We start from the raw sequence: 27,990 nt of genomic DNA on the forward strand, positions 1-27,990 counted from the left end.
CCGCGGCCCGGGCGGGACGGGGCGGGCGGCGGGGGCGGTCCCACCGGCCCCGAGGCGGGCTCGGGCGGGGCGTGCGGTCAGCTGACCCCCCACCCCCCGCGCTCGGCACTTCCTCCTCGCCATCGGCCGGGAGGTCTGGTGTCGGGGCTGCAGTTCCGGCAGACGTGGGCCCAGCGAGCAGCGGGGTGGTCATGGAGCACCGCGGGCTGGGGCTGCCGGCGCTGCTGGCGCTGCTGGCGGCGCTGGCCCCGTGCTGCTGCGCCGCGCCGGGCCCGACGCTGTGGCCTATGCCGCTCTCGGTGAAGACGTCTCCGCGCCTGCTGGTCCTCTCCCGCGAGAACTTCTCCATCTACCACGACCCCTCGTCCACCGCCGGCCCCTCCTGCTCCCTCCTGCAAGAAGCGTTCCGGCGGTGAGCGCTCCCCGTGCGCGGCCGGGCGGAGGCGGGGCGGCCCCCCGGGGTGCTGTGCGGGCGTGGGGGGCGAAGCCGCGCGCTCTCTTATCCCCACTTCTCTGATGAGGAAACAGCCCCGACCCGGCCAGTGACCTGACCAAAGTGACAGGTCTAGAAGATGGGAGAGCCGGCTCGGGCAAACACGAACTGAAACCCAAGCTCTTCCCTTCCCCCTCCTCCCTCCTAAGAGACATTCTGGGCGCTCGAGAACCCTGGTTTGCGTGCAGGATACTGAGGGGAAGGGGTAGGTTGTTCGGGATCCATGGTCACGCTCGCCTTGGACGGGAGAGTAGGGTGGGTGGAGGGGGTGGGGGGGGCGGTGGAAGCTTCTCTTTTGAAGGAAATTCTAGGAGAAAGATGACCGCTTAAAGCTTGGGACCAGGATTCCCAGGTGGGTTGCCATTTATAGGCCACCTCTCCACCGCACTCGCCAAATCTGGTAACGGGTCCGAAGGTCCTCAGTTTGGAGCATTGCCCAGAACTCCCCAAATCTGTTTCATACGAAATGTTCGGTGTTTTCATCTAATTACTTAGATGTGATCCGTGCACGCAGCAGCTGCTTTGCATTTCCCGGCAGGCAGGTCATGTGCTTGCTCTTGGCAGCTTCCTGTTTGGTTCTGGAGCGCCCCACATTTCCATGTCTGGAACCCCTTTGGCCACAGACAGGGTGAATTCTGTAATTCACAGTGCACAGCCTGGCTTTGCTGACCACACCAAGTACAAGGCAGATTGCTCTTGGGAGGGCGTTTCGGTATGCCTGTGGTGTCCCCTCTCTGTGAGACCCCTGTAGGCAGGACTCTACTGAGGGCCTGTAGTGCCGGAGAGGAGTGTCCTTTGGTGGCTCTACTGCCATTTTATTCCCCCAGATGTTTGTTTCCAGTGGGCATCACAGCTTAATTTTGCCTGCAGGACAGCATACACCTGGTGGGAAAAAAAAATGCAAGACCAGCTTAACACCGGCTGGCCCCAGATAGGCCTGGAGCATAAGCTCAGGCTAAAGAGGCCCTTGGGTAGCTTCTTTCTCTCCTTCACTTTTCTACAACTAAGTGGGTATTGTTACCCTCATTTTAGATGCGTACTCTATGAGCCTTTGGTACCAAATCTGCTAAACCGGTCAGAATGGCTAGAGTCAGCGTGAAGGAGTAAAGCCAAGGTGGTTGGTTGCCTTGGAATATTGAGGAGGAAGAAGTACACAAAGGTCATCTTAAAGGAAGATCATGGCTGGGAAATCTTTTTAAGAGGCAAACACGCTTACCGTGTTGGCTTGGGACTCAGTTTGTAAAACTGTATTTTCCTTCTGTGCCAGACTAACAGAAAAGGACTTGGTAATATGCTTCAAATGACGAGTGGGAGTATGGCAAGAAAGCACGGAAAACAAGTGATGATGGTTGGATAACCAGGACTTGAGTCAGCTGTGAGGTGGTTTAAAAACAAGGCTGGGCACTTCGAGGCAGTGCAGGTGATCGTCCCAAGTTGGCCTAACTAATTCATGCCTGGTGTGTGAGGCAGCTGTTGTTAATTATACCCTCCATTGTTAGGAAGCAGGTTATAAGACATTAGCCCTTATGGCTCAGACTTGAAGGCATTCAGGTGAGCGTTCTAGGAACTCGGGAGGGTCAGTATCTATCTCAGAGTAAAAGTGCAGTGTGGTTGGTAGAACGCGGAGACGATGGGGGATGTTCTGAAGGCGCGAGGTGGTCAGGAGCACACACAGTGTAGGCCCTTGGTTGTTCAGAACCAGAGGCTCCTGTCTTTGAAGTGCCCAGCTTATGTCGCAAACCCTGCGTTGAAACAGCATACATTTTGGAAGCACAGAGTTCGGTTTGGTGCGTGACAGCTTCCTCCACTTGTAGAACGAGGTCCATCACATGCTAGTCACTCATTTGTTCTCGATGAACAAATAGCTGCCCTCCCTCAGTTCCTGAAAGGCAAAATTAACCCTCGGACACCACTGCTTTAGCATCCTTGGAGGTTTCTGTTAGAGTTTTCATATCCAGGACCAAGGTTTTCCATATTTGGGACAAGCCAGCACCTAACTCAAATCTCAGAGCCGCTGGCAACTTTAATTTCCTTTTTTAAAATTTACTTAAGTGTGGTAAAATACACGAGATCAAATTGACCATCTTGACCCTTTCAAAATTTACAAGTCATTGATCTTAATTTTCTTCTGAATCTGCCGAGGTTTTCCCATGGAAAGGGCTCTCAGTGTCTTCATTCCCCTCTCTCACTGGTTGACGTCCACATACTTCCAAACCCATTGTAACTAAACTACCTCTCCTTACTTTTCTGGAAACACACCAGATGGTCTTACACATAAGTAGCATACACAACCTCTGGCTTACCAAAATGTAATGTTAACTGCTTCGAAGCCTGTCTGATCTTTGAGTACTTTTAAATGTTTTCATATCCCTTTCTCTGGTATTTGGGTATCAGTAGAAGGTGAATTTTCAAGGCCCTGTCGAGAATTCCTTGACCTTTTTTGGGGAGGGGGGAGTTGTGTATTAGCTAGGATACTTTTGGAAGATAAGAGGAACTCTGACTCAGTCAAGTTCAGGCAATAAGAACAACTATTATCTCACACTTGAGGAAGTCCAAAATCAGGGAGGGTTCTAGTTGACGAAGGGGCTCAACAGTATCGTCGGGGAATCCGTACCCTTCATATCTCCGCCACGTTAGTGTGGCTACAACTGGTCCAGGTGTCACGTACTGAGAAATGGGACTCTTGTCGCCCGCTTAGTGTAGGAGACTTCCTGCCACCACCACCCCTGACGCCCCATCTCAGTCGCTGGTTATAATTGGCTCGTATGCCAAAGAGCGATGGGGTTACCATTACTGGTTTGACTACTGGTTCTTAACAGCAACTTCAAAGGAGGCACTTGGAAGTGCCTTCCATCTAAACCACTGAAGTTCCCGCGCCTATATCCCACTCGCAGAGATTCTGATGGTCCAGACATCAGTCTTTTCAAAAAAGCTCCCCCAGAAATTGTAATTTGGGGTGAGAGCCTCTAATTGGACCAGTACTGGGTACCATGGATTGGAGAAGTCAGCTGCAGTGTCCACTGCCACGTATGTATCTAAAACTTTAAAACTTCGTTTGCATTTATTTCCCACACAGATACTATGACTATATTTTTGATTTCAACAAGTCGCAGCTCGGCCCTGCTAAACGTAATAGTGCAGTGGAGTTAAAGCAACTTCTCGTCTCAGTTGTCCTTGAACCGGAGTGTGATCTTTACCCCAGTATCACTTCAGACGAGTCCTGTGAGTACCTGTGCCATGTGAGCGTATGGTGTTCTGAGCTGCACGGTAGGGGCCGATGGGCCACAAATGGGTTCCGTGCCATGCGCTAGTTTGAGGTCTTAGTGAGTTCGTAAGTTTTATTTTTAAAGTTATTATTAAAGTCTGGTGATAAAAGTAATAGTCATTGTAGAAAATCTTTGCAGTGAGCGAAGAGGAGGAATGAAATCATTCCTAACCCCAGCACTCAGTTAATCACTATTTTGGATGTGTTGTTTTTTTAGAGTAATATATTTAAATATACATAGATATAAGTATAAATATATAAAAATGACATGAAAGTGGTGTAATTCTGTCCGTGTGGCTTTTGTATTCTGCTTTTTGGCCTGACATTAAAAACATTTTTTAATGTTTTTCTCTGACATCATTTTTAGTGCAATAACTTGGCTAATATTTTTCTCTGACATCATTTTTAGTGCAATAACTTGGCTAATCCCCTTTTTTTTGGACATCTAGGTAATTTCTTATATTTTGAAGATAAATCTCTGCTTATATCCATGATCTCTATTTATAATCTAATTTGACACAAAGATAATGCACAATGGGGCATGGGGCGGAGCTATTTCATTTTACAATGCAGTCACCATTTAGCTATATGATATTTTTGTTGCCTAAAATATTTAGCTTTTCCCAAATCGTTTTGGAAGGAAACAATTGGGCAGGCCGTTTTTGTAGGGCCTACTGACTGGGAAGAATGTGGAATTACAGCAAGAAACCAAGAGGAGCAATGTGAGGACGTAGGTACAGACAGAGCAGACGGGTGAGCGGGGTGTAAGGATAGAGGGGATACCCCATATCGAGGAGAAGAGTGGCTCCTGTGTCCTCAGACTGCTTTACAGTTTGGTTCATCTCTTCGTCCTCCGAGTATAGATAGATTTCTTTCTTTCTTTTTTTTTTTTTTAGGTTTTATTTATTCAACAGAGATAGAGACAGCCAGCGAGAGAGGGAACACAAGCAGGGGGAGTGGGAGAGGAAGAAGCAGGCTCACAGCGGAGGAGTCTGATGTGGGGCTCGATCCCACAATGCCAGGATCACGCCCTGAGCCGAAGGCAGACGCTTAACCACTGTGCCACCCAGGCGCCCCTATAGATAGATTTCTTAATCATCCATCTCTGAAAAATTATCTCTGAACAGGATTATCTGCCATCATCAGACATGTGATTTCAGTTGACAGCACTCAGATACTTCATGAATTCGGTTTTGCAATCTGAATTGAGGTGGAAGTGGTCATTAACTTGCCAGGCAATCTTTGCTGTCTGTGAGCAATACTGATGACATATCGTAAATTCCAGAAATTGTTTTGAGACTGGAGAAGTATAGCTTGTCGTCCATTTGGCTTTGGAAACTTTTATTCTGAAAGGGAGGCTTCTTAGGACAAGCTGATTGTGAAATTTTCTGGTTGAAGGATAAACTAGCTTTAAATTTTGAAGCAGTTGATGAAGATGATGAGAAACACAGATGGAAGTGATATCGACTGTTGTTTTAGAGTGTGAGAAAATGTTGGAGGACGTGACAAGTGCTACAGCATTATGTATTAAAAGGGAAAATATGTATGCCCTCGAACCAGAGGTGAACTAGTTTCTACTGTAGAGAGTTAATTACGTATAACAAGGATGTTCGATGTAGCTTGCCTGTAATAGTGAAGAGTTATAAACAAAACCACGTGTTCATCAGTACAAGAATGACTGCATGTATTTCGTCAGTTGGCGCTGAAGAATACTATACAACAGCAAATAAAAAAGAGGCAGAGCGAAAGAATAGCCTGGAGAGCTTGCCTAGATAAGCTGCTGAGGTGGACGCAGGACGTTGTATAAGTGGGGTATTGTCTGCGTATCAGTACACACACAGGGACGCACACAGGCAGGCAGCAGGACTACGCTTGCTACACATACGTGTATGTAAATGCCCAGGGGAAGGTCTGGTAAGGGTTTTTTGGTTGGTTGGTTGTTTTACCAAAATAGAGGGAATTGAGTGGGCATCTCAAAGGCGATGTTAGTCGTATCTATTTCATTTTTATTTTATTTTTGAAGCTTTTACTTCTTTATTTATGAGAGACAGGCAGAGGGAGAAGCAGGCTCCCTAAGGAGCAGGGAGCCAGACGCGGGACTCGATCCGAGGACTCCGGGATCATGACCTGAGCCGACGGCAGATCCGTAACTGACTGAGCCACCCAGGCGCCCAATCTATTTTCTTTTTAAAGAATCATATATTGATGTTATTTGCATGTACACTCTTGAAGACAGAGTAGTTACAGTGCAAAAAGTGCACAAAGGGACAACTGAAGAGTCCAAGATGCCGCTCCTGTCCCACATCAGGGAGGGTGATCATTGTAACGCCAGTAATTTGGTTTCGAAATAAAAATTGCTGTTCTACAGGTTAGGTGTCCATATGTTTAGAAAACAAAATCTCCTTTTAACTGCTTTCTCTTTGTAGGTTTTGCATTGAGAACCCTTGTTAAGATCATGCTCCTGGAAAATAATGAGCATCGAGTCCATGCAACATGTTAATGTGTTTAGGTGATTCTTTGTGTTACAACTATTTCTGGGAGATCTCAAAACTATAATGCATTAAAAAATGTGTTTAGGGCGCCTGGGGGGCTCAGTCCGTTAAGGATCTGCCTTCATCTGCCTTCAGCTCACGTCATGATCCTGGGGTCCTGGGATTGAGCCCCGCAGCGGGCTCCCTGCTCAGCGGGGAGTCTGCCTCTCCCTCTGCTGCTCTCCCTGCTTGTGCTCCAGTGCTTGCGCGTGTGCTCGCTCTCTGTCTCTCTCCCTCTCTCCCGCGCGTGCGTGCTGCCAAATAGGTGAATAAAATCTTAAAAAACTGTTTTTAAACAGCAACCAGTGAGTCTAGTGGCTAAGAACTTGGTAGAGATGGAGAGGAAACACGATTAGACTGTACTCAGAACAGCAGTCCCTGGCTTAGCCTGGCCTTTCGATGACTCAGCACTGCTCTCTCCTCATGGAAAGGGCTGCCTCATCAGAAGACTGTCACCTGGGAGGGTCACATGATTCTTGGCTGTTGCTAGAGCTCCTTTCCCTCCCTGCAGCCTGCTGTTGGGTCCCATCGTGGGCAACAGTGGTGGAGGGCGATGGTGTGGTCCAGGCAGGACGCGAGTCATTAACCTGCAGCCCTCGAGTGTCTTCACTGCGCAGAGCCCGTGTCTGTCACACCCTTTAGCCTCTGGTCTCTCTGTACTGTCTGGTGCTTTATCTGTGCTTGTCTCCACTCTAAACCTCTCTGAAAGTCTAAAATGACTAGTGGTACAGCCTTAGGCAGAGTGATGTAAAAGATCGAAAGATCAACGCCCCCCCTCCCTTTGCCCAGCAGCAGCCCCTTTACAGACGGGCGCAAACGTTTCATTGAGTGGGACAAAGCTCAGTTCAGCTAAAGTGAGTCAGGAGGTGAATCTTAAGGCAGATTTAGGATGACAGTGGGGGAAGGTAGGTGCGAGGCAAGTAAAGCAGCACAGAAGTAGAGGAGAGAGAGTAGAGATACCACCCTGGCCTTAGGTGGAGTGAAAGACTGGAATGCTACTTGAGGCTTCCCAAGGAATTAATGGAACTGAGGAATGTTTGCCCTTTGGGTTTAAAATCCTAGCTGAAGTAGGAACCTACTCTGTCGAGGGGCAGTGGAGAGAATAACACACCTGGAGGGGAAAATGAGGAATTGTGGAGATGACATCCAGATTCCTGACTTGAGCAACTCTCTTGGTTGGAGAGCATTGCTGTGCCCCGCAGAGATGAGGCACACTGAGGACAGGCAGGGACAGCGTGGAGCAGGAAAGAGGAAGGAGCTCAGCTTTGGGCATGTGGGGTTACAGGAGTCCACAGGATATCTCTGTGGAGATGTATGGGAGGAGTTGGAGAAATAAGCCTGGAGCTCAGGAGAAAGGAATGGTCTGGAAATACCAATTATATGTTTAACAAATACGTTGCGAGTCATTGAAGTATTAACAAACTTTTTCCTCCCCCCAATGCAGATACTTTAGCTGTGGAAGGACCAGTGGCTTTTCTCAAGGCCAACAGAGTTTGGGGAGTATTACGAGGTAAGTTACATGTAGTTTGATTTTATTTTCTAGTAAAGAAATATTTCCATTCCGTGCTTTGGGAAATCAAGCACAACAAAAGTGCTTCCTTGGACCCTTTAGGGATGGTTTGTCAGGTATTTCCAAAATTATTTCCATCATGCACATATGCTTAGAGCATGGGAGAAAGATCGTTTGACTTTTTGAAAAATGCTTGAGTGTTACCATATTTATATAGGAATGTAACTCATTCATGCTCTTGGGACTGTAATGTTGACGGAGCTATAAATGGCTCAGCCTGCTCTGGGTAGGGCACTTCATTCCAGTTTGATCTACTATCATTTCTTGTCATCTTCAGTAGCAAGTATCTCTCTCCCCCCTGTTTAAAAAATTTATTTACTTACAAACAAAATGTCTCAGATTTATTACTAACCTACTATTGCAGAAGCATAGAAACAAAGAGAAAAATAATTTTCCCAATAAAACGTATCTCCAGCTAGTGGTGAAGTTTTCAGCTTGATACGGTGAGACACTAGTGACCTCGAGACAGCGTAAATGACTGTGTGCCATCTCATCTCATCCGTGACTCCTTACACAGTCTTCTTGGTTCTTCTCCAGTGTCTCCTGTTGGGATTGTTTATGATTTTATTAACAGTTTTCATCTGAACCCATCGGGGAATGGGGTGGTTCTGCTTTTGTTTCTTGGCCAGGAATCACTTGATCCTGAAAGTCTTGTGAGGGGACATGGTGAGGTGCAGTCAACCACATACACCACAGTGGTGGGAAAAGGGACAGAGCCCTTCCACCATTTTAAATTCCTGTGGATTCACAGACACAACCGCAAATACAGGAACAGTGTTAAAGACACACATACCTCGAGGGGTCAGAAGCAATAGGCAGAGAGAAACCATGAAAGCTTTTTCTGAATTTCAGAGTTGGATCAAAGTTTGGGTATTGGGACATTAATTTTTCCTGTTCAGAAACTTCTTTTACTTCCTCTGATTTGATGAGATGTTGTACTGACTTCCAAATAGGGTTTTAAAAAAAGAATTTTTTTTTTTTTTTAACGTGAGCTAACTAAAGTTACGGTAATTAAAAATAAAGGTGGCCTTGGATTTGAGTGTTAAACCAGGCCCCCCCCCCCCCCGCCTTTGTTGAGGATTTTTGTGTTTCTGTTCATCAGGGATATTGGCCAATAATTTTCTTTTTTCTTTTCTTACCTGTTTTTGGTATCGGGGTAATGCCGGCCTTATGAGTTTGAAAGTATTGCCTCCTCTTCTGTTTTTTTGGAAAAGTTTGAGAAGAATTAGTGTTAATTCCTCTTTGAATATTTGGTAGAATTCACCTCTGAAGCCTGGTCCTGGACTTTTGTCTGTCAAGAGGTTTGGATTAATGATTCAGTCTCCTTACTAGTAATCAGTCTTTTCAGTTTCTTTATTTCTTCATGATTCAGTTTTAGTAGGGTGTGTGTTTTCTTGGAATTTATCCATTTCTTCTAGGTGGTCAAATCTGTTGGCTTATAATTGTACATGGTTGTTTCTGATGACCCTTTTTATTTCTGTGGTATCAGTTATGTCTTCTCTTTCCTTTCTGAATTTGAACTATGAGGTTAAAATGTTCCTTGTCAGCTAGAATGATGAATTAGGGTAAAGTTGGGGTGCCCGGCTGGCTCAGTTGGTGGAGCACGTGACTCTTGATTTTGGGGTTGTGGGTTTGAGCGCCATGTTAGGTGTAGAGATCCATTAAAAACAAAAATCTTTTAAGAAAAAATTACTGTAAAGTCAAGGGCAGTTAGAGGAATTGGCCTGTAATACAGCGTATTAAGGAAACAATCCACTTGAGTGGAAAATGTTCAGGAGATTGTCTTTGCAGCTATGAGTAAAACATTTTAAGTTTGAACTTGGGCTCTTATTTATAGCTTCATGGTAGTTTTGAACCTTTCCCCCCCCTCTGTTAACTTTACATTCCTCCTAAAGTTACTATATTTTATCATAAAAATTATTCTTTTTCATGCTATAAATTTATTAACTAGTATTTTGTTGGATTAAATCACTGTTCATTTTTGTGTTCTCGTTCAAACAAAGCCCTGTGTGTGGGTACAGTGAAGTGAAGCATTTTAATGAGATGGCAACAGGGATTTTTTTAAAAAAACTGGGCTTTGACTTTAGAAAATGTGTTAGAGGGTATGGGTATAACATTATATTTAGTCTTATTTGCCTTTTCTGGGTATGGGTGTACATTTGCTTAATACGACTTTTATTGACTCAATCTGTTATATAAATTAATGCAATAAATTCTAAATTTTACTCTTCCTAGGTTTAGAGACCTTTAGCCAATTAATTTATCAAGATTCTTATGGGACTGTAAGTATGATTATTATGTTACTAAAAATTGTTGGGTTACTACAAGAAAAAAGTAAAGTTTTTAGCTATTTATTGCTTCTCGAACTTTTGTTCTTTCCAAATGTTTGGCTTCTCTGGTAAATGTATAATTTCACACTTTCTTGTTCTAAATCTTTTACGTAGTACCTGCATAGATATGGTCTTCACTGAGCTCACGTCAAGAGAAAGTTCTAAAATCACTTTTATTTTGTTTTCTAGTTCACCGTCAATGAGTCCAACATTATTGATTCTCCACGGTTTCCACACAGAGGAATTTTAATTGATACAGCTAGACACTTCCTGCCCATTAAGACTATTCTTAAAACTCTGGTAGGTGATTATTTTATTTTCCCCATTTTCTATGCTGAAGCTGTGCCCTTTTATGGTGTTACTTTACACGGGTTCTTGACACCATTGTGTAAGTTGGGACATGGGGGGGTTGTCTCATATAGTAAAGCAGTGAGCTTTCTTTCTTCCCTCCCTTGGAAAGTCTATTTCCTCAGCCGAGAAAGTTAGTGTCCTTTAATGTTGTGACTTCCATTTAATTTATTTAAAATGGCGTAGAAAGGAGGCTGGAAGCTGCTTTAGCCCAAGGGAAATGTTCCAAAGGAATATGGACTTCAGATGTTGGGAGCTGGGGCTGAGGTTGGCAGGAACTGTTTTTTCCCTGTCCACTTTTTATGGGTTCATCGCCACGCTCACCACTAATATGCAGGGGTATAGAGGTTTTCCTCCTGTGTCTTTCTGTACCTTCACTTGATCACGAACACAGCATCTTATTAAAAAGTGATTTTTGCATTTGCATTAATACCCTGAATTTTTTTCTCCAAAAGACATTATTATCACTTTTATGAAAGAAATAAATGCTTAGTGTAAAAAGTTGGAACATAGATGTGTGTAGGTAGTGAACCCATAATTGCGTTTACCCAAGGTTGTTATAAATTTCTATGTCCCATTTATCTCCTCTTAAACTAAAAAATGAAAGTATTAACACAACATGAATCTTAAAAACTTGAATTGCACTTTTGCTGCCTCAGAAGAACTTGTTATGGATATCTTTTTATGAAAAGATTTATAAGGTCTGGGGGTGCGTGGGTGGCTCAGTTGTTAAATATCTGTCTTCGGCTCAGGTCATGATCCCAGAGTCCTGGGATCGAGCCCTGCATGGGGCTCCCTGCTCAGGGGGGAGCCTGTTTCTCCCTCTGCCTCTGCTGCTCCCCCTGCTTGTGCTCACTGTCAAATAAATAAATAAGACTTACAAAGTCTGTACCATCTTTTTAAGGAGTTGAATATTATATATTATGTACCATGATGAGAACTTAACCATTCTCATGCTGATGGCCATCTAGGTTGATTTATCACAAACAGAACTGTAGAGTAAGTATTCTTTTTTTTTTTTTTTAATTTTAATGTTTTTTTTTTTATTATGTTAGTCACCATACAGTACATCCCCGGTTTCCGATGTAAAGTTTGATGATTCATTAGTTGCGTATAACACCCAGTGCACCATGCAATACGTGCCCTCCTTACTACCCATCACCGGTCTATCCCATTCCCCCACCCCCCTCCCCTCTGAAGGCCTGTTTGTTTCTCATAGTCCATAGTCTCTCATGCTTCATTCCCCCTTCTGATTACCCCCCCTTTCTTTATCCCTTTCTTCCCCTACCGATCTTCCTAGTTCTTATGTTCCATAGATGAGATAAATCATATAATTGTCTTTCTCTGCTTGACTTATTTCACTTAGCATTATCTCCTCCAGTGCCGTCCATGTTGTAGCAAATGTTGAGAACTCGTTCTTTCTGATAGCTGAGTAATATTCCATCGTATATATGGATCACAACTTCTTAATCCTGTCATCTGTTGAAGGGCATCTCGGTTCCTTCCACGCTTTAGCTATTGTGGACATTGCTGCTATGAACATTGGGGTGCATATGGCCCTTCTCTTCACTACGTCTGTATCTTTGGGGTAAATACCCAGTAGTGCAATGGCTGGGTCATAGGGTAGCTCAATTTTTAACTTTTTAGGGAACCTCCACACTGTTTTCCAGAGTGGCTGTACCAACTTGCATTCCCACCAACAATGTAGGAGGGATCCCCTTTCTCCACATCCTCTCCAGCAATTGTTGTTTCTTGCCTTGTCAATTTTTGCCATTCTAACTGGCATAAGGTGGTATCTTACTGTGGTTTTCATTTGAATTTCCCTGATGGCTAATGATTTTGAACATTTTTTCATGTGTCTGTTAGCCATTTGTATGTCATCATTGGAAAAGTGTTCATATCTTCTGCCCATTTTATGATTTATTTGTTTCACGTGTATTGAGTTTGAGACGTTCTTTGTAGATCTTGGATACCAGTCTCTTTTATCTGTAGTGTCATTTGCAAATATATTCTCCCATTCCGTGGGCTGCCTCTTAGTTTTTTTGACTGTTTCCTTGGCTGTGCAGAAGCTTTTTATCTTGATGAAGTCCCACAAGTTCATTTTTTCTTTTGTTTCTCTTGCCTTTGGAGATGTGTCATGAAAAAGGTTGCTGTGGCCGATGTCGTAGAGGTTGCTGCCTATGTTCTCTAGGATTTTGATGGATTCCTGTCTCACATCGAGGTCTTTCATCCATTTGGAGTTTATTTTTGTGTATGGTCTCAGAGAGTGGTCAAGTTTCATTCTTTGGCATGTAGCTGTCCAATTTTCCCAGCACCATTTATTGAAGAGACTGTCTTTTTTCCACTGGATGTTTTTTCCCGCTTTATCAAAGATAAGTTGCCCAAAGAGCCGAGGGTCCATTTCTGGGTTCTCTGTTCCATTGGTCTATGTGTCTGTTTTTGTGCCAGTACCATGCTGTCTTGGTGATCACAGCTTTGTAGTACAGCTCGAAATCCGGCATTGTGATGCCTCCAACTTTGTTTTTCCTTTTCAACAGTTCCTTGGCGATTCGGGGCCTTTTCTGGTTCCATACAAATTTAAGAACTATTTGTTCCAGTTGTTTGAAAAATGTCCTCGGTATTTTGATAGGGATAGCATTGAAAGTGTAGATTGCTCTGGGTAGCATGGACATTTTAACTATGTTAATTCTTCCGATCCATGAGCATGGAATATTTTTCCATCTTTTTGTGTCTTCCCCAATGTCTTTCAAGAGTGATTTCTCGTTTCTAGAATATAGATCATTTACGTCTCTGGTTAAGTTAATTCCAAGGTAACGTATGGTTTTTGGTGCTATTGTAAATGGGATGGATTCCCTAATTTCTCTTTCTTCAGTCTCATTGTTCGTGTCTAGAAATGCAACTGATTTCTGAACATTGATTTTGTATCCTGCCACATTACTGAATTGCTCTATAACTTCTAATAGTTTGGGCGTGGATTCTTTTGGGTTTTCCATATAGAGTATCACGTCATCTGCGAAGAGAGACATTTTGACTTCTTCTTTGCCGATTTGGATACCTTTGATCCCTTTTTGTTGTCTGATTGCTGTTGCAAGGACTTCTAGTACTATGTTGAATAATAGTGGCGAGAGTGGGCATCCTTGTCGTGTTCCTGATCTTAAGGGAAAGGCTTCCAGCTGTTCCCCATTGAGAATGATATTTGCAGTAGGCTTTTCATAGATGGCTTTTATGATCGAGAAATGTACCCTCTATTCCTACACTCGGAAGGGTTTTAATCAGGAAAGGATGCTGTATTTTGTCAAATGCTTTTTCTGCATCTATTGAGAGGATCATATGGTTCCTGAGACTTTTCTTGTTGATATGATGTATCACGCTGATCGATTTGCAAATGTTGAACCACGCTTGCATCTCAGGTATGAATCCCACTTGGTCATGATGGATAATCCTTTTAACGTACTGTTGGATTCTATTAGCTAGGATCTTGTTGAGGATTTTGGTGTCCATATTCATTAGGGAAATTGGTCTGTAATTCTCCTTTTTGATGGAGTCTTTGCCTGGTTTGGGGATCAAGGTAATATTGGCCTCATAGAATGAGTTTGGTAGCTTTCCTTCTGTTTCTATTGTTTGAAATAGCTTTAGGAGAATAGGTATTATTTCTTCTTTGATTGTGTGGTAGAATTCCCCAGGAAAACCATCCGGGCCTGGAATTTTGTTATTTGGAAGGTTGTTTATTACTGACTCAATTTCTTCATAATTAATAGGCCTGTTTAAAAAATCAGTTTCTTCCTGTTTCAGTCTTGGTAGTTTATAGGTTTCCAGGAAGGCCTCCCTCTCTTCGAGATTGTTTAATTTATTGGCATATAGCTGTTGATAAAAGTTTCTAATAATCCTTCCAATTTCATTGGTGTTGGTTGTGACCTCTCCTTTTTCATTCATAATTTTATTAATGGGGTCCTTTCTCTATTCTTTTGGATAAGTCTTGCCAGCGGTCTGTCAATTTTATTGATTCTCTCAAAGAACCAGCTTCTAGTTCTGTTGATCTGCTCTACTGTACTTCTGGTTTCTGATTCATTGATTTCTGCTCTAATCTTGGTCAACTGCTTCCTCATGCATGGATTAGGCCTGTCCCTCTTGCTGTTCCAGCTTCTTGAAGTGAGAATATAAAAACTGCATTTTAGATTTTTCTATTCTTTTGAGTGAGGCTTGGATGGCTATGTATTTCCCCCTTAGGACCGCCTTTGCAGTATCCCATAGGTTTTGGACCGTTGTGTTTTCATTCTCGTTGGTCTCCATAAATTGTTTAAATTGATTTTTGATTTCCTGGTTCATCGAGTCATTCCTGAGCAGGATGGTTCTTAGTCTCCAAGTGTTTGAGTTTCTTCCAAATTTTTCCTTGTGGTTGAGTTCCAATTTCAGAGCGTTGTGGTCTGAGAATATGCAGGGAATAATTTCAGTCTTTTGGTATCGGTTGAGACCTGTTTTGTGACCCAGAACATGGTCTATTCTTGAGAATGTTCCATGGGCATTAGAATAGAATGAGTATTCTTTGGTTCTGGGGTGTAGTTTTCTATATATATCTATGAGGTTCAACTCGTCGAGTATGGCATTCAAAGCTCTTGTTTTTTTGCTGATTTCTTGCTTAGGTGATCTGTCTGTTGCTGATAGTGGAGTGTTGAGGTCTCCTACTATTACTGTATTTTTATCTATATGTCTTTTTATTGTGGTTAAGAGTTGGCTTGTGTATCTTGCTGCTCCCCTGTTGGGGGCATATATATTTATAATTGTCATATCCACTTGTTGGATACATCCTTTAAGAATAATACAGTGCCCTTCTGTGTTTCTAACTATAGTCTTTAGTTTAAAATCCAATCTGTCCAATATGAGAATTGCTACCCCAGTTTCCTTTTGAGGTCCGTTGGCATGAAAGATGGTATTCCATCCCTTTACTTTCAGTCTGAATTAATCTTTAGGTTCAAAATGAGTCTCTTGTGGACAGGAAATGGATGGGTCATGTGTTTTTATCCAATCTGCAACCCTTTGGCGTTTTTGGGAGCATTTAGGCCATTTACATTGAGACAGATTATTGAGAGAGATGATCTTAATGATGCCATGTTGCCAGTAAAGTCTTTGTTTCTATAGATTGTGACTTTCTGTTCTGTATCACTCTTGGGGCCTTTTTACTTTTATAGAACCCCCCTTAATATCTCCTGTAGGGCTGGTTTCGTTGTTACGAAATTGGTCAATGACTGGCGATTCTGGAAGGTCTTTATTTCTCCATCAATTCTGAATGACAGCCTTGCTGGATAAAGGATCCTCTGCTGCATGTTTTTCTCTGAAAGAGCTTTAAAAATGCCCCCCCCCCAACCCTTTCTCTCATTCCAGGTCTGTGTAGGCAGGTCTGACGTAATTCTGATACCTTTGCCTTGGTATGTGAGAAATTTCTTTGCCCTGACCGCTTTCAATACTGTATCCTTGGATCTAATATTTGCGAGTTGCACTATGACGTGACGTGGCGTAGGTTTGTCGTGGTTGAGCTTGGGAAGGGTCCTCTGCTGCCAAAGGAATGCTTGTTTCCTTTGCTAGATTAGGGAAGTTTTCAGCTACAATTTGTTGAAGTATCTCTTCTAGACCTCTCTCTTTCTCCACCCCCTCGGGGATGCCGATGATTCTGACATTGGAACGTTTCATTGAGTCAGTTATCTCCCGTAACCTACATTCTTGAAATTGGGTTTTTTTGAGCCAAGTTTCTGTTTTAACTTTCTCTTCTATCCCATCCTCCCATTCACTAACTCGTTCTTCTGCCTCATTCACCCTGGCCGTCAGAGCATCTAGTTTAGACTGCATTTGATTCATAGCATTTTTAATTTCTGCCAGATTCACTCTTTTTTCCACCCTTAGATATTCTACATTCTTGTTAGTATTTTTGTTAATATTTTTTCAGGCCTACACATCATCTTGACCGTTGTTACTCTGAACTCTATTTCTGACAATTTGGTTATATCCATATCTATCAGTTCTGTGGCAGAGGCCACAGACTCATTGTCTTTTCTTTGCTAGGGGGATTTCTCCTCCTTGTCATTCTGATGAGAAGAGGTTGCGGGGTGTCCAGAGCCCAAATTATTGACCAGGACCCAGGCCGTGCGCCTTTGTTTTAGAGGGACCTTAGGGATGTGGGCTTCTTGATTTTTCAGCCTGCCTTCTGGGGGAGAGGCCTGCCGCGCCGATACTCAGGCAACCCTGTTTGGGTAGAGTTGCCCCGTCCCCTGCGAGGGGGGATGGGGATGGGCACACTGTGAGCCGGTATTTCCGGGCTTTTGTTCTCTGGCGGCTTTCCCTGGCGGTTTGCTGTGCCTCTTCTGAGAGTCAGAGCAGCAGCGGCCGAATCTCAGCCTCTGTCACAGAACAGAGGGATTGCGGCCCGTTCTCTACTAATGTTCTGGCCACTTTAACTCTGTTTCTGTTGGTGCTGCTCAACCCTGCAGCGTCCCGGGATGTGCGCCCCACACCCGGCGTCCCAGCCCTCACTCTCAGGGCCGGCGCGTCTCTGTCCTTTGTGTTTCTAACGCCGCCAGCCGCCCAGGTTCCCGCGCCGCTCCTGAGCTCCCTGTTTCCGTCCGGTTCCAGTGTGCGCTCGGGAGCTCCAGTTGTCAGTCTGGTGGCGCGCGCACCCGGCTCACGGTCTCAGTCTGCTGTTTTGCGGGTGCCGACCGTGAGCCCCGCCCGCTCCCCCGTGCAGGTGGCTACCGCTTCCCGGCGCCCACGCGCGGTGGCTCCCTCCCCCTTCCGTTTATCTTCCGATATCTCTGCACAGTTTCACGGCTCCCCGCTTCGTACCTCAATACTCAGCGCTGGAGATGTTCGTTTGTAGAGATGCAGATGCATCTTCCTGCATCTTAGGCTGGTTCTGTGGATGTTCAGGCTGGTCTGGTACCTATCCAACTCGACTCAGGGGACCGGCTGAAAAAGGGGTCCCCTACTCCTCCGCCATCTTTTTCCCCTCCTCTGTTTATTTTAGAGAGCACAAGCAGGGGGAGTCGCAGAGGGGGAGGGAGAAGCAGGCTCCCCACTGAGTAGGAAAAACCAGGACATTTTTGACGAGTATAGCTCAGTTACTTTGTAGAATACACTTCAGCCTGTTTGTTTTCTACATGATTAGATTCAGGCCACGTATTTTGGGCATGAATAGGACAGAAGTGATGCTGTGTTCTTCTCCGTGCATATCAGGTGGCACAATGCCTTATTTATTCCACTCCTGGTAATGTTAACAGCCTGGATATTGATGTCATCCGCTATATTTGTCCAGTGTAGGTGTGCTGGTAGATGGGGTTATCCTCCTCCTCTCCACATGGCAGGAGTCCCTTTGGAGGGACACTTGCCAAGGCTAGTGGGTTGATTGGGGCAGGGCATGTGGTGCTGGCAAGATGGATGAAGTGTTAGGTGTTCAGCTCTCTAGGCTGGGGGAGGAGAAGAGAAATGAATGGTGGCTGCCAGCACTTTGATTCTTAGAGAAGCCTCCTAAAGATGCCTGCCCCTCTAGTGCAAGTTCTGAGATTAGTGAATAAATCTCCTTTAGTATACCCCAGGCTTTTTTCAGACTGTTACTTTGTTGCTGTGTCTGGTGGTTATTTATTCTTGCTTTTTAAGGGCAGAGACTTAGTTTCCTCTTGCCCTCTGGCTCTTGGAGTTAAGCCCAGTGATTTTAAAAGGCCCATGGGTTTTCAAAGCCAGATGTTAATAGGGACTCATCCTCCCAGTGCAGTTCCCCGGTATCTGGGCTGCCGGGTGTGGGGTCTCACTTCTCTGTGCATCTGAGTCCCTCCTGCTTGGGATTAGGTCTTGCCAGGGCTTTAGTTCCCAACCGTATCTCCACCGCTCTGTTTCCTGTGGCCTTCTGTCTATTCAGCCAGCCTTCAGTGTTAGTTGTCCACATGTATCTTGGCGTGTCAGTGGGAGAAGGTGAACTTGGGGTCTTCGTACTCTTCTACCTGACCCCCACATCTTTTACCTAATTCTGTATCTTCTCAGTATCCGGGTTGGGAAACTAGAGCCCAAGGGCCAAATCCAGTTTGTCACCTGTCTTCGCTAATGAAGTTTTCCTGGAATACAGCCACGTCCTTGTGTTTACACTTTGTGTGGCTCTACAATGGCAGGGTCAGTGGTGACGGAAACCGTGTACCTCACAAAACCAAGATATTTACTTTTGGGCCCTTTATGAAAAAAGTTTGCAAGCCCCTGGTCTTGACTGAGGAACTCCCTCCTCTGATGGTAAAAATCTTGCCATTTTCCACTAAAAAACTTTGACTTCTTTGCATAATTCCCTTGTAGGTCACCTGTTTCCCAAATGCATCAGCAAATCCTTTCAGTCCTAATGGAGAAGGGAGGCTTCTTTAAATTTTAATTACCTGGTACGGCAAACCAATCTCCCCCTCTTAACCGTTTTTTTTTTTTTATCTTTTTCAAATAGTCTGCTTATATTTTACATAAACATTACATTGTTCCTCCGGAATGTACATAAAATTGACAATGATTTCCCCAGGAATTTCTGAGAATCCTGCATTTTTACCAAGTTTCTTTCATTTCTAAAGGAAGGGATGGCACTGAAATCTCAGAATTGTGTTGAAATCTGTAAATGACTTTTTCTGTGGGGGATTCTAAGTCCCGGTACTTATATACCCCATTGTTTCCCCTGCTCTTTTTCCAAACATTGATAGCAGCTAAGAACTATTTTCCATTTTTGGCCAACTCCTAAATACTTGGAATTTAGAAGACTGCTACCTTCTCATAGAACAAAGTTCTAGCTCCTTGTTTAGAATAAACATGCTGAACAGGCCTTTTGAAAAGTGACATGTCACATGAAGTATAGAAGGTACGTTATACTTCTTTCGCATTCTCGCTTTGCTGAAAAAGAAATGTAAAAGGGAGTAGACATGTTGGAAATGATCTTGAATATAGATAAGTTAATTGGATTGTGTATGTATTATGTCTGTGTATATTACATCTGTGTGTGTATTATATGTAATTTTTTTAAACATGTTTGCTTGCAGGATGCCATGGCTTTTAATAAGTTTAATGTTCTCCACTGGCATATAGTTGATGACCAGTCTTTCCCTTACCAGAGCGTTGCTTTTCCCGAGTTAAGCAACAAAGTGAGTAATTGATGTTACTATAGTCTGTCTTCAAAAATGTTTGTCTGGTTTCATCAGAAGTTTTTAGCTTAAATGTTTCTTACAGATAGAATTAAAGTGTGAAAGACGGTTGTGGTTTAAAACCTTTTTAATAGGCTGTGGCTTAGCAATTTAGATCCATAAAACTGTTTTTATAGTTGTTAAGTTATTGTAAATGTAAATAATCTCTAGTTGTTACACAAATAAAATTTAAAAAAACTTAATGAATATAGGAGACCTGAAACACTCATAACTAATAAAAGGTTTAAGTACTGTTATCATGTAGACTAGAATTGTATTGGATTCTGTGAAAGGATTTTTTCTCTCTGAAAAACTACATAGAGAATTTTAGAGATGAGAGCTCCTTAAAAAATTAATGGTTGTCTCAGAAAGTGTTCAGATTAAGTGTATTATGAAAGACTGGAGGTGGGAGCAAGCCTCATGTCATCTCATTTAATCCCCCTGTAAATACAGACTGTTACTGACCTCCAAGTTGCAGTTAGGAAGGGACAAACCCAGGGCTCTAAATGTTGTCCTCTGTCCCTAATCCCAAGCTTTCTTCCATTGTTACGATGTAGTACAGGTTGAAATGTTCGTGGCACTCCTCTGTTTTTGTTCGCTTTTGCTTTACTTTTTATTACACAAAATCTCAAACATATGCAGAAGTAGAATAATGACTTCCATGTCCTTGTCACTCAGCTTCAGTAATCAGTACCTGGCCAGTCTTGTATCACCTGTACTCACCCTCCCTTGCCACCATTATTTTTCATGAAAATCCCAGACTGCATATCTCATTTGTAAAAAGGTCTGTTTTTGTTAAAACAAAAAACCCCATAATATATTGCAGCTGAAAAATTAACAATCCAGCTAGCCAGTCATTACTTACATTTCCCCAAGTGCCTTTACCTTTTCTTAATGAAAACAATCTGGAATGCAGATGAGTTCCATACCTAGTGGTCAGTTCGTATGTCCATTAATTGTCTTCTGATACATAGGTGACCATCCCCGCCCATTTACTTTTTTTGGGGTAATGTTACTTTTGTTAAAACTAAATCATTTTTCTGCTTCCCAAAGTCTGGTTTTTGCTGTTTGCATCCCTATACTGTCAATTAATACATTCTTTTGTCTCCTATAATTGAGTAGATCTGATCTGCTTATAAATTTAGATATAGCTTATAATTTCTAAATTTAGATATAGCTTATAATTTCTATGTAATATTTATCTATACCTTGAGAAATGTGCTACAGTAACACCTTTAATTGACCTTTATCTTTAGTTAAAACCCATACTAATTTTTCAAGTGACTTATAAAGGGATTGAGGGTAATCTAAAAAAACAAAAAACCCCAAATCACTTAGCATGTCTGGGGATGTTTTTAAAGCTGATGGTAATTAAAATGACTTTGAGAGGTGACAGCTCAGCTTTGTAATAGTGTGTAAATTTTTATTGTAAAACTGAAAAGAACAATGTACTCAAAGTTCACACGCTTTGCAGTCAAACATTTTATTTCTATTTTGTTGTATGGTTACATGATGGTAGATGTTCCTGAAACAAGAGTTGCTGGCTGAGATAGGTCTATTCTTAAATCCGGAATTAACCCACAGTGTGCTGAGAGCTTACTGATAAGATATGGTAAACAAATAATTTAAATGAGTCCTCCAGGGCGCCTGGCTGGCTCAGTCAGTAGAGCATGTGACTCTTGATCTTGGGGTTGTGAGGTCAAGCCCCACATAGGACGCAGAGCTTAGTAAGGAATGAATGAACGAATAAAAAAATAAAATGGGATTAAAGAAAAAAAAATCTCCCAACATTGCATAGGACTGTTTAATACATAGTGATGCTAGAAAAATCACCTATCCAATACCAAACAGAACTGTTCACAGTATCCTAGACAAATACATTCCATACATTTTAATAAATATGGCTTTTATAGGGAAGCTATTCTTTGTCTCATGTGTATACACCAAATGATGTCCGTACAGTGATAGAATATGCCCGATTACGAGGGATTCGAGTCATACCAGAATTTGATAGTCCTGGACATACACAGTCTTGGGGAAAAGGTAAGGAGTGTCTTTTTTAAGTTACAAAGTGAGTACCTGAGTTCTTCCATCTTTTATGACCTGATGTTTATTCATTTTGTTCTTAACTGTGGTTTGCACCAAGGTAGCACTATTGACAGATGGAATTGAGTAATTATCGTGAGCAAGTTACTATGCTAGGCACTGCCCAAAGTATGAAAACAAGGGCTAAAAGAGAGATTACAAGTAAAGCGTGCTAAGTCAATGTAAGAAACGGTTTCATGGAAGAGAAGAACACTTAAAATGCTCTTGAGAGATCAAAAAATATATTCATGTTTCTGGTAAAGGGAATAACAGGAAAGGCATTAGCCGAACCAGGGTAACGCAGCAAAGAGCAGTAAGCACCACAGGGCGGGTAAGAACTGGCGGTGGAGCCACACTACCTGGGTTTGATCCTGTTTCTGCCTTTTCTAAACTGAGGGACCTTGAACAAGTTATATAGGATGTCTCACCTCCGTTTCCCCATCTTTAAAATGTAGTAATGGTCATGTAATATTTTTGAGGGTTAAATAATGCATATAAAGCACATAACACAGCAGCCAGCATTTATAATTGTTCAGCATTTATTACCAGCGTAGACCTGGAGAATACTGGGAAATCTGGTGAAGCACAACGTAGAGGGCCTTGGGTGAGCCATGTGGGCTCCATCAGGACACATGGAAGCCACTGAATGTTACAGGGAAGAAGCATCACATGATCGGGCCCACACTCCAGGAAAACCTATGTGAGGAAGTGACAGTTTGGAAGGGGAAAGAAACTGAAGTCCTAGACCAGAATGGTGATAATGGGAATGGAAAATAATGTACAGAACTGAGAGACATTCTTAATATATGATCCACAGAACTTGGCAGCTGCAGCTGATCAACTCTGGAGGAGAAGGAAAAGTTAGGAGGAGGACGGTAGTACCCTCACCAGAAAACAGTGATCAGAAGGAGCTCCTGCAGGAACTTACTGAGCAGAGAATTTAGGTTTTTTTAGGTGGTATCTGAAGTGCAGCTGTGGGTTAATCTAATTGTGTTGAGCAGGAAATTGGAAATATGGATTGAAGATCAAGAAAAAGGGTCTGGGTGAGTTGAAGATTTGGGAGTTAATATTTAAAATATTTGAAGTAGATAAATTAGAGTAATGGAAAGGGAAAAAAGAGGTACAGGGGATAGGATTCAAGAAACAACTCCTTATCTTATTTGGAAGAAGTTACCACAGTAACTCTTAGTAAATGTGCTTACCTTTTTCTGTATAAATTCTCTAACAGCTTCAACAAAAGAAAGTAGTATAATCATATGCAAACCCATGTCTGTCTTTGTGATTAAAATACTTCCTCCAGGTCAGAAAAACCTCCTGACTCCGTGTTACAATGGACCTAAGCAGTCTGGGACCTTTGGACCTATAAACCCTATTCTGAATTCAACTTACTGCTTCCTGTCTCAGTTTTTCAAAGAAGTTAGTACGGTGTTTCCAGATCAGTTTGTTCACTTGGGAGGAGATGAAGTGGAATTTACATGTTGGTATGACAATTCTTTAAAATCCTTATTTTTTTAACCGTTGCATTTGAAGTAGGTATTAGAGGTCTCCACATGAAAAGAAAGATTGGGGGGAAGATCTCTGCTTGTAAGGTTTTTAGTAACATAACTTCAGAGTACAAGCTTTTAGGAAGGAGAATCAAGATGTGAAAGACCGTGGAGATTGAAAACACGACAGTGAACAGGAATGGCTTTGGGGAAATGGCGGTGATTAAGTGGGGGAGATTATTTCAAATAAAAATTGTCTTTGTCAATTGCCGTAGAGAGGCACGAGGGAGGGAAAGCCATTTTCACAAGAAACCAGCTTCTAGAAAAAAATTATTTGCAGTGGAAAACTAGGATAACTCATAATAAAGTTTTTCAGGCTCATTTTCTCCCTAAAATTGTAGTTTAATAGTTCCAAATATGCACAAACGAAACTAGGGATGGATGCTGCTTTAAAGACATTGGGTTTATCAAACTTTTAATGCAATTTTAATCACCGTTTTTGTTTAAGGGAGTCCAACCCAGAAGTCATCGCTTTCATGAAGAAGAAAGGCTTTGGCAGAGATTTTCAAAGACTACAGTCTTTCTATATTCAAAAGTAAGTGACGTGTTAGCCTGCTTCTATGTTTATTTCATCTGTGCTTTTTGTAAAAGGGTTAGCTATTTAGTGCCTTTTTTTTTTTCCTTTTTCTCGCCACCCCTTGTCAAAGTGCAGATATTGTATACTTTGTTGCCCAGAGTGTCAGTGAAAAAAATCATCAAAAGGAAGCAGTATCTACTGCTTTCTGTAAAGCAATGATATGACGACTAAGACTGTAGTGTTGAAGGGTAGCCCTCCCCTGCTCAGAGGATTCAGTTCAAAGCCGTAGCTTCCCCGTGAAGTTTTTATCACTGTCCAGCCTGTGGATTTCATCTCCTTTGGTCAACTCCAGAAACATTTACTTGGTATCTGTGACGTCCAGTATGATAACCACAGCTGCAGGTGGCTGTATTTAAATTAAAAGGAAGAAAATTATAAATTCAGTTCCTTAGTCACATCAGCCACATGTCAAGTATTCAATAGCTGGATGAGGCTAGCGGCTACCACATTGCAAAGTGCACAGATAGACTGTTTCCATCATTGCAGGAACTTGGACAGGAATGGTACTGTTCTATATAAGTAAACTTTTTTTAAATGACCAGATAGTAAATATTTTAGGCTTCATGGGCCCCATGGTTACATAGTACTCTTGTTTTTTAAACAGTATTTACAAGTGTGAAAACCACTCTTGGCTAATGAGCCATCCAGAACAAGCTATAGTTTTCCAAATCTTGAATTAAGGAAGGTCAGATTCTAGCCTTTTCCTGTTTTGCTTTTTGTGTGGTACATTCTAATCCTGCAGAATACCTGGCGTTGTCTAAATACCAGGAAATATTTGCGGACCAATTATCAGCAACTGTTGAATGCTATATAGTTGACATCACAGGCTAAATTACAGTTTGTTCTAAGCTATCCATGCAGTTACCAGAGATTGTGGTTTGTAAACTACCCTGCGAGTTGCCATGTCCTCCCCGCTTCGGGACATGCTTAGCACGTTCATTCAGCAAATGACTTTTAAACCCCTCTCCTGTGTGACATGTTGAGCCATGTGCTGGAAAAACCGTAGCAAATGCTGCTCTGAAGCTGTGCTGTAATGAAAGGCCCTCCCAACACTGCAGTCCTCTATAGAAAACGTTCGTACTTTAAACTCACTGTTAAGCTCATGCTCTGAAATAACTTCTTTTCTCCCCCACCCCCCTGCCCTCCTCAACGGTAGGCTTTTGGGTATCGTTTCAACTGTAAACAAGGGAGCCATAGTCTGGCAAGAGGTTTTTGACGATCACGCAAAGGTGAGTAGTATGCAGACTGCATTTGATTCTAATAATACGAGAGACTTACATCTTGGAAGGAAGGAACCCTAAGGAAGTTGTTGCCAACATGATGAGGAAGTTAGCTCACCTCTGAATTTAAACTTTGGGCAACAGTGGTAGACTGAGACCAGTGCCACCTTTCCATCTCTCCCTTCCACCTTCCTCCCCCCACCACCTCATTATTTGTCACATAAGGGCAGAAAAAACAAGAATGAATGAGTCAGTATTGCTACAAAGGTAGTTTTAAATTGTCAGTGTGTGTGCTTTTTTTTTTTCCTTCAGGTAAGTGACTATTTCAAATCCAGCTACTAGTGTTATCTCTCCAGAAGGGTGACATCCTCAAAGTCACAATAACGGTAGTGTGGTACAAATGGGAATAAAGCCTTAGTGCATTTTACCAATGTGGTGGCATATATAGGCAGAAGTTAAATATCCAACCTTAAGGCTGATGAGACTTCTAATTTTAAGGCTCTACAGCCAGTAATGTTTAGTACTAGCTCTGAAGGGGAAAAAATGTGTGTTTTTTTCAAGAATCTTAGGAAGTTATTTTTCTAGCTACAGTGGCTTTGTAATTGTTGGACCTCATCACATGTACTGTTTGTAACTTGAACAGCTAAACCCAGGCACAGTTGTTCAAGTATGGAAAAATGAAATGTATCCTGTGACACAAGCTGCAGTCACGGCAGCTGGCTTCCCTGTGATCCTTTCTGCTCCTTGGTACTTAGATTGGATTAGTTACGGACAAGATTGGAGAAATTACTATAAAGTGGACCCTCTTGATTTTGATGGTAAGTGAAGCATACTTCCCCTAAAGACCCTTGATTGCGTTAACCTTGTGTCTCCTCTGGTAAAACATGAGGAAGGTTGTGGTCCAGTTCCATGGATTTTAGGCCGCGTAGTCTTTGGGTCTGCATCCTTGGAGGGATGGGGTAGCAGGAGGAATGGCAGAGCTTTAGGCTCTCAGACCCTGTTCCTTAAGAACAGTTTTACTTAGTCCAGCTTCATTAAACACCAAATTTCCTTCAAGAAAAAAAAGTATCTCAAGTCTATTAGGAATTGACATAACTTTCTCTAGAAGGTATTTTCTGACATTGTGGCACACTGTTCATTGGCAACAAGAGGGAAAAATGGTTCTGGAACCCAAGTAAAACTGAAAGTCAAAATAGGCTAACAAGCACTATGGGAATAAAGTTTGCTACCCTTTTTTGGTGCCAAAAGCACGAATATCTCCCAAGGTTCTGCTGACCACACAACAGCAACGTTGCCCTACAACAAAGGTGGAATGAGAAACCAGTTCTTGCCTCTGTAAAAGCTTCGAGCAACTACTTCATTTACATCAATTCAATGATTTTAATGCAGGTTCTCAAGAACAGAAAAAACTTGTCATTGGTGGAGAAGCTTGTCTATGGGGAGAATATGTGGATGCAACTAACCTCACTCCAAGATTATGGTATGGAATTTAAGTGGTGGTGACATTTGAATTTTTAAATTTTCCCAAACATAAACTTTAGGAACACGTGACTTTAAATTGCTTTGGTTAACGTGTGGTTTAACTCTCAGGCCTCGGGCAAGTGCCGTTGGTGAGAGACTCTGGAGTCAACAGAACATCAAAGATCTAGAGGATGCCTACGACAGACTAACCATCCACCGCTGCAGAATGGCCAGGTGAGACAGGACCCTAATTAAATCACTAATTTTTGGAGGAAAGGTATTTTATAAATACATGGAATTTTGTAGTAAGTCTTTTTTTTTCATTAATGCTATGGGTGGTGAGTCTGACTTTAATTACAATCTAAAAACTTCTCTAATTCATACTTAAAACTTTATCTGTTCTATAGACGGGGAATAGCTGCAGAACCTCTTTTTACTGGGTACTGTAACTTTTGAGTACAAAAGAAGAGCCTAAACAAAGAAGAAAATAGAAGAGGGCGAAGCCCACAGCAATCTGTTCTACGGTCAACTTGATTTTGAAATCATGGAAATTAAAGTTTCGTATTGTTTTTAAATAAAATGTATCTTTTTAAAACCAAAAAAACCTTGTGATAACAATGTATTCCACAGTAATAACTTTCTAGATCCACAGTACAGTTCATGTACATAACTTTCAACATCATTTCTCCTTCCATAGAGCAGAATGAGCAGCTCCAGTGCCACTGTCAGTTTAGTTTAGTAAAATAATAAAAATTCTTACTGAGAAAGCAGTAGGGAGGTGCTCATGAGGTTGTCTCCGAAGACCTACAGCACTTGGGTCAAGCCACTCCGCCGGCTGAGCAGTGTAGTTTGGTCTTGAGGGTTCATGGCTTGATAATTACAGAGTTCTAAGGCAAAAGTAGCTGAGCCGGAGGTAAGTGTTCGAAGCACAGTTGAATAACCCTAATCAATCAAAATAATTTATGTTACCAAATTTAAGCCTCATGTATCTCTTCATCTTTTCACCATTTTCAGAATACATAATCAGATGTATTCCCTGGACTCAGTAAGTGCTTAGAAGGGGAAAAAAAGGCCATTGAGGCTGGTGCCACAGCTTGGTACAACACACCTCAACCTGTGTGGAGAACGGAAATGATCCACCAGGCTGGCTCTTGTCCCCTGGATAGCCGTAACAGTTTAAATCCAAAGACCTAACAGTTCAAACATGTATCCTCTAAATCAAATCCCTGATGTCTACTTTTGTTCAGCATAAATATCTCCAGTATTAAAAAAAATACTTTTTGGGGCAGGTGGGTGGTTCAGTTGGTTAAGCATCTGCCTTCGCCTTGGGCCATGACCCCGGGGCCCTGGGATCCAGCCCCGCATCGGGCTTCCTGTTCAGTGG

The 27,990-nt window shown here is 42.5% G+C and overlaps 2 protein-coding genes and 1 pseudogene across 19 annotated transcripts in view; 1 reads left to right on the forward strand and 2 right to left on the reverse strand.

Moving 5' to 3' along the window:
- The first annotated feature begins 67 nt into the window (after positions 1-67).
- HEXB (hexosaminidase subunit beta) lies at positions 68-27,210 on the forward strand. Its single transcript, XM_026498788.4, has 14 exons — positions 68-412; positions 3,570-3,715; positions 7,734-7,799; positions 10,095-10,141; positions 10,379-10,489; positions 19,579-19,680; positions 21,633-21,762; positions 23,105-23,285; positions 23,797-23,883; positions 25,082-25,154; positions 25,789-25,963; positions 26,535-26,625; positions 26,736-26,840; positions 27,014-27,210. Exons 1-14 carry the CDS (start codon positions 192-194, stop codon positions 27,060-27,062), a joined length of 1,584 nt encoding a protein of 527 aa, XP_026354573.2. The 5' UTR covers positions 68-191; the 3' UTR covers positions 27,063-27,210.
- Positions 8,325-8,745, reverse strand: LOC113255211 (60S ribosomal protein L39-like; annotated as a pseudogene).
- GFM2 (GTP dependent ribosome recycling factor mitochondrial 2) overlaps positions 22,326-27,990 on the reverse strand; it is a 68,324-nt gene continuing 62,659 nt past the window's right edge. For 13 of the 18 annotated variants that reach the window (XM_048220831.2, XM_026498781.4, XM_026498782.4 and 10 more), the window contains 2 exons: positions 27,367-27,548; positions 22,326-24,271 (listed from right to left, as the gene is read on the reverse strand). In XM_048220831.2, coding sequence (XP_048076788.1) covers positions 27,411-27,548 — 138 coding nt within the window. In that variant the 3' untranslated portion in view covers positions 22,326-24,271; positions 27,367-27,410. Of the gene's footprint in view, positions 24,272-27,163; positions 27,549-27,990 lie in introns of those variants that run through there. The other 5 variants (XM_048220827.2, XM_048220826.2, XM_048220828.2 and 2 more) reach the window with 2 other exon arrangements.

The sequence above is a fragment of the Ursus arctos genome, unplaced genomic scaffold, assembly GCF_023065955.2.
Source record: "Ursus arctos isolate Adak ecotype North America unplaced genomic scaffold, UrsArc2.0 scaffold_5, whole genome shotgun sequence".
Lineage (NCBI taxonomy): Eukaryota > Metazoa > Chordata > Mammalia > Carnivora > Ursidae > Ursus > Ursus arctos.